The 6,736-nt window shown below is 43.7% G+C and overlaps 1 protein-coding gene across 3 annotated transcripts; it reads left to right on the top strand.

Moving 5' to 3' along the window:
- The first annotated feature begins 1,160 nt into the window (after positions 1-1,160).
- On the top strand, positions 1,161-5,543 carry rnf223 (ring finger protein 223). Of its 3 annotated transcripts, none has more exons than XM_072477982.1 (2): positions 1,161-1,283; positions 2,973-5,543. In XM_072477982.1, the coding sequence occupies exon 2, from the start codon at positions 2,982-2,984 to the stop codon at positions 3,627-3,629; it is 648 nt and encodes a 215-aa protein (XP_072334083.1). In that variant the 5' UTR covers positions 1,161-1,283; positions 2,973-2,981; the 3' UTR covers positions 3,630-5,543. The 3 variants fall into 3 exon arrangements, with proteins under 3 accessions (XP_072334083.1, XP_072334085.1, XP_072334084.1); XM_072477984.1 differs by having other exon boundaries at positions 1,170-1,237; positions 2,970-5,543; XM_072477983.1 differs by having other exon boundaries at positions 1,177-1,283; positions 2,970-5,543.
- The last annotated feature ends 1,193 nt before the right edge of the window (positions 5,544-6,736 follow it).

Genomic DNA, 6,736 nt, shown 5'->3' with positions numbered 1-6,736 from the left:
GAGTCAGTATAGACATACCGAGTTTCCTTAGTTTCCTGAGGAAGTCTAGGTGTTGTTGTGCTTTCTTGGTCGTAGCGTTGACGTGGGTGGACCAGGACAGATTTTTGGTGATGTGCACCCCTAGGAATTTGAAGTATCTCCACCTCGGCCCCGTTGATGCTGACAGGGGTGTGTACAATACTTTGCTTCCTGAAGTCAATGACCAGCTCTTAAGAAGTCAATGACCAGCTCTTAAGTTTTGCTGACATTGAGGGAGAGATTGTTGTCGCTACACCACTCCACCAGGTTCTTGTCATTTTTGTTCTTGTCATTTCGTTGAACATTTCTCTTGAACAGATACGGAAATAATGAATAGCTGGTTCGTGATTCAGAGTGAGACCAACAGCGCGGGTTCAAATTCTCTACCAGCTGAGGTTATTCATGAAGGCCCTGCCTTCTCAACCCCGCTGGCGGTGTGGTGATCCTCAGATGAAATCAGCAGTCTCCCCCCCCTACCCCCCCCCCCCCCCCCCACCCCCGATTCCTGGCTTGGGTCACTGTCTGTGTGGAGTCTGCACGTTCTCCCCGTGTCTGCGTGGGTTCCCTCCAGGTGCTCCGGTTTCCTCCCACAAGTCCCGAAAGACTGCTGTTGGGTGAATTGGGCATTCTGAATTCTCCCTCAGTGTACCCGAATAGGCGCCGGAATGTGGCGACTCGGGGATTTTCACAGTAACTTCATTGCAGTGTTAATGTTAGCCTACCTGTGATAATAATAAAGTCACTATTGTTAGAGTGTAGATGTTAGCAGCTTGTGTTGTTGCAATTCAAGTTTAAAGGCAGCAGACTTCCCTTTTGTTTTGCATTCACTTCTGAATAGGTTATAAATAAACTGGTTGGAGAAATTAAAACACACGGGTATATTGCGAGCGTGATTCCACATTAATACTGCCCCCTGACTTTTCCCGATCTCTACTCTTTGGGGTAGGGTTCCACTAGTTTGTTTGTGTGTCAAAATGCTTCCCGTGTCCTGCAATTACTTGGGATTGTAGGAAATGTGTATGGAATGAGTCAGAGGCGTGGACAATACCGGGGGTGGGGGAATGATTGGCGGGATCTTGGCCCGGGTCAGCCCACAGTCACCCAGAAGCCAGTCAGAAGCAGCAGGTCTCAAGGTGGGAAGGAGGAAATAGACTTGAGCCAGTTCTCCATATAAAACAAAGCGCCGAGACGGATCAGACAGTCATTCAATTTCATTGCAGTAAGTTTCAAGACGTTAGCTGCTCTCTCTGGGCACTCAGAACAAGGTATTGTTGTCAATTTATTAACAAACTCTGTCAGGAGGAAGTTTATTAACTGGACTCAAGTTTAAATTGTTTTTTTGGGAGGGGGAAAAGCTTGTTTTGGTTGGAATGTTAATCCTCGAATTGTTAAACTAACTAAGGAGCAGTTTGCTAACTGCAGTGGCCAACAAAGTAAAACTAAGTGTTCACGAAGTAAAACTTTTCTGGGTAAGATGAGGTTGATTGTCTATTAAAATCCGAACGTGTGACTGAGTAACAAATGTTACAGTTCTCCTTCAATTTCTCGCTCGGGATGTCACTTATTCCCGGTGTAAACTACTACTTTATAAATCCATGTAATACTTTTTGTATCAACTTTCCGTGGGGACGAGGTGTATGGTGTATTTTTATTTTAAACCGGATGTTTTAGTTCCTTAGTTTAATCTCGTGGATTTGCAAAGAGAATTGGATCATTATGTGGGATATTGGGGGGGGGGGGGGGGGTGAAGTGGCAGGGCCACGGGAAAGAGGCAGGAGAACAGCAGCCGGCACGGCCGCGACGGGCCGAATGGCCTCCTGGTTCCTTTTAATGGCGGGAAACCGCTGCCTCCTCTTTGAAACGGTGGCAACAGTTCCAGCCTCGGGTATGTGGAGTTTGTACATTCTCCCCATGTCTGCTTGGGTTTCCTCCCTCAGTCCAAAGATGTGCAGGTTAGGTGGATTGGCTATGCTAAATTGCCCCTTCATGTCCAAAAGGTTAGGTGGGGTTACTGGGGTGGGGTGGCGGTGTGGGCTTAAATAGGGTGTTCTTTCCAAGGGTGGTGCAGGCTCGATGGGCCGAATGGACCAACAACCTGAGTGTGTCTCACACCAGAGTTGCAGCTAAACTCTGACATTGAGTGGAGGAGAAATTAACTCAACATCTCAAACTGTCCTTTGATATGGTTGGGGATATACCTCTTGGGGGCGAGACATCTACCCGCTCAACAGTCCAGGGTTTTTAGAAATGCAAAGAATATCTACTGGCTCTTTATACACCGTGACTCCCCCGCTCCAATCATTTTGAGTTATAAGTTTATGCAGAAGTTTGCATTTTCAAATGCTCCCATAACCTGAATTAGCTGTGCGATTCTGAATTCAATTTGGAGACTGCTTGCACGATTTTAAAATGTCTTTGAGCAAATTTTGGAAGTGAATAGTCCAGTTAGAATCCTTCCTGACAAGTGAAGGCTTGGGTTGTCACACTCACTGTTAAGTGGATCTCTTTCTCCTCTTGGTGCTGCTGTCAACTTCCACCCCCTCAATTCATCTGTTTATCTAGCAAATTGTAAAACCACCTGCAGCCAATTTCTGTTTATTTCAGGAAGCCTTATTGTCAGAAATTTCCCATTTTCCCCATGACAACGTGAAACATGATTTAGTTTCGGGAGGACTTGACAGTTTCACTATTTGGTGTATGAATTTGTGGCCTGCCGTTGTCCAACTTTGATGCAGACTTGAGACCTGCTGTCTTTGTTTTGTCTGTACTCCTATCCTGTCACAACCTCACCTTGGCTAATCTTGGGAGGGAGGAGGAAGAGTAACTGTTATTGTGCAGCAACAATTTTTTACAAAAAAGTGTAATTCAGAGTCAGCAATGTACGTGATTTGTGATTGTTGCCACCTCTCAGGAAAGTTAACAAGCTTGTATTTTAACTATTTCCTCACAAGCAGGCGCACACGATGTCTGTTTCAACTGAGGTGTGGCACACTCCAGCCGCCTCTGCTGTGGAAAGCCCTGATGGGACCTCTGAGGGAGGTCTGGAATGTACCATCTGCTTCACCTCCTATGACAACGTCTTCAAGACGCCCAAGTTGCTTGAATGCCAACATGCCTTCTGCTTGGAGTGCCTGGCCAGACTCGTGGCCACCATACCCGAGGACCAGACCCCTGACATCACCTGCCCACTTTGCAGGAGCCAGACAGCCTTGCCCGACAATGGGATCCCTGCCTTAAAAACAAGCCAGGAACTGCTCTCCAAATTACCCCCTCATATGCAATTGGAAGAGCCAGTGTGGGTGGAGGGCAAGAAACTCTGCTGCAAGAACCCCAGAGAGCCTGACAACTCTGACTTTTGTATCTGCATTGACATTGGCGAAACAAAACTGGCAAATTCACCTCCACCTTCAACAGCAACAGACAATAGACTACTAAATTGTTATAGCTTGTTTGGTGACTGGAAGAGACTGGTCCTATTTACACTGCTACTGATCATTTTCCTCGGCATTGTGTTATGGCCACTCCGATGTGCGATTGCCACACAGAATCTGAGCTGTAGGGCCAGTCCTCCGCCAACATTTGCCCCAGTCACTACCAAGACAGCAAGATAGTCTTGGCAAATGGGTTGAAAGAAAGAACTGGTACATTGTACGCCATTGTACGCTCCATTCGCTCTTTCTTCCTTGAACCTGGAGGATTCATCAACGGAGAACCCAATGGTTCTAAATGACTTTGAAAGCACTTGAGGGAGCAATCCCAGCGAGAACAAATATATAATTACTTGATATGAGGTTTGTTTTAAGTTTCCGCTCCTGGTACAAAGTGACATTGCTGATTCTGCACACAAATGCTACTATCAAAATGAAGTGAATGGATTAGCAGTCAAGCCAAATAAGGACTAGAGGGTTAAATGGGAACATCAGCTGGATTAATGTTCTTGTTGCTGTAGCTTGATTGGATTTGAGCTGTTTGTGTTGGCAGTAACTTTTTGAAGATTGCAAACCAAACTTGGCAGTCCCAGAACTTTGGGAGGTGTGTGTAAAGTTTGATATTCCTGGGGCAGGGATATGTAAAGCACTTTTGTTTCTAAATATCGTGATGATCTAAAGTGCCCCCTTTTTATCACACTCTACCGTAAACAGTGAGAACTTATTTCACTCGTCTAATGGATCCAAGAGCCATGAGGGTGGGGAGAGGCTTCACAAACGTTGCAAAAGTTTTAATACTTGATATTCACTGGAGTTGCCTAACCAACAAAAGTCGATGGCTGATTTGTGGCACTTGAGCACTTTGTTGATCAACTGGTCAACTCTTTTTGGGGTGGGGGTGGAATCATTGTTCCTGTCACAGTTCACTTTAGAGGAAATTAATAATTTAGGGAGGGCGCTTGTCACAAGTCTCCATGTTATAGGAATATCTTTCAATCTTTTTTGGGGGGTGAGGTGATGGGGAATAAGGTCATCTTATTTTCTCTCTTTGGTTATATATTTTAGGAAAGATTGGTAAAAGTCTTTGCACTTTGCAATACTCACCTGATGGTTGAAATGAAAATTGGCTCCAACATATCCATTCTAGTCGAGTTCTTGATCTAACCGTTATCTCTTTTTTTGCATATTTTAACTTCCAATGCATCGTTTCAAACCCTTTATGAAAGCTGCTACTTCAGCTGCACACTGAAGATAAGGGGACCTGTTTCTCTTCAATTAAAATCTGGGCACCTATTTGGCATAGCCACTGTTTGCATCTGTGCCAGCTGTAGTAAAAACTCTGCAATGGCTCTTCCATTTAAAAATCTTAAAATATATGGGATTTCTCTTTGCCAAGTTAGTCGTGGTCAGTTTGTACAAATAAAGGGGTCCTGGTGCTTTGAAGTAAGCCCTGTTGAAGCCTGCATGTACATTTTAATCATTGTCCCTTGGAACACTGGCTAACTATAACTATATAGGGTATTTCATCAAAATTAATTGTGTTGTGTGACACAGTCACTTCTTTGTCACTTCATTGGCAGTATGCGTGATATGCTCCTTCACATTTGGTGTAAGAAACATCTTCACAGCTGACTGATGCAGTATTTAATATTACTTGGGAAACACTGATCCATTATATCTTCCAAATGTGAGATTTATTGACTTTATTTTTTCAAACCATGCTTTGCATGGCAGCTGCTGAATTGAATGACCTTGTGTACAGCTGAAAACAGCATTTTAGAATTTTATTTTAATTTTATAAAGTCATTGGGGACTGTGAAAATGAATGTGTCCACCTATGAGCCCTGAAGGAGGAATTTATCATAATGCAATGACTGGACTCTTAGTTTGAGCTGTCTTTCCATGAATTGGGATTCTATTCCCTTGGGATTCTGTTCCCAGCAAGATTCTCAAATGTGCTAATGAGGTGAAGGCTCTCCTACCTGTTGTCCTTATTGGATTGCAATCAATTAATTTAATTCTGTTTTTAAATTATTTTGAAATATTCTAGCGCCTTGTAATTTGTACGGATTACCTATAATAAAGTTTTTTAATACAGTTTTTTTCCTCATCTTTTAAGATATATGTTCAACAAAATGCAAATACACAACAAAGAAACTCTTTACTGGTTCTCAATCTGAAACACCCTAGATTACTGCAGTCTTGAGTCTGGAGAATTAGATAAAACCTCCTTAAAAGATGGATGTAAAACTTTAAAAATATTTTCTCTTCCCCCAGTTGATTTATTTTTCTTCTCCTTGACATCACATAATGGTTCTTATGAAAGAGTCTCTTTAAAACCATGCCCTTTGCTGAACCGATGCTACCAAACGTGATTAACTGATATACACATCTTGCAGCTACTGGTGTAGAAAATTACTCCATATTTGTTATGACTTAATATGTTTAGATCATCCTGGTGCAGAATGGGACCGTTTTCTTAACGTAGCAAATTGGTTTACCATCTTCTGCTTGACAACACTTGAATGGTCTGTTAGGATACGAAATAGGATCTCTGGTGACTGCATGTAGGTGGAAGTCGCACGTTGAGTAGCTCCTGCTCGAGGCTCTGGTTTCTGGGGCCTGTCAGGTTCCCAGTTGATTTCTATGAGACATTGAGGGATGTTCTCGAACGTGAGGAGGTTGCTGAATGTGATCCTGTCTATCAGCAGAGTGAAAGGAGACTGAGGTGGTGGCGCTGAACACTTGCGAGGCGTTTGATTGGGTAGAGGTGGGCTTACTTGATGGTGGTATTGAAGAGATTTGGAATTGGGCTGAGGTTCACGAGTGTCAGATGAGGGGTTTATCTTGTGATGCAAGACAGTAAATTGGGTTTCTGTGGAGTTGAAGAATGAGGTGACCTCATTGAAACACAAGATTCCGATGGGGTGGATGGTCCATCAGGGAATGTGAAGGGGCTGATGGGGTGGTTGGTGCAGCGGGGAATCTAAAACATGGGGAAGGAGTCTCGGGGCAAAGGGCCATTCGCTTAGGACTGAGACGAGGCCAAAATGTTCACTCCAAGGGTTGTGAATCTTTGGCACTCTCTACCCCAGAAGGTTGTGGATTCTCTGCTGTTAAATACATTTAAGGTTCGGGTAGACAGATATTTAGTGTCTCAGGGAATTAAGGAATCTGGACAGGAAAGGAGGACTAAGTCCCAAGTATTGAATGGTCCTGCCGCTCATACTACTTGTGTTCTTATGTTTAAAGTAAGATCGAAATGTTAACTCCTGCTGTGGCAATGTAAC

Source organism: Scyliorhinus torazame, chromosome 16 (assembly GCF_047496885.1).
Source record: "Scyliorhinus torazame isolate Kashiwa2021f chromosome 16, sScyTor2.1, whole genome shotgun sequence".
Classification (NCBI taxonomy): domain Eukaryota; kingdom Metazoa; phylum Chordata; class Chondrichthyes; order Carcharhiniformes; family Scyliorhinidae; genus Scyliorhinus; species Scyliorhinus torazame.
Note: the sequence above shows the minus strand (reverse complement) of the source record. Positions and strands in the feature narration are given on the sequence as shown.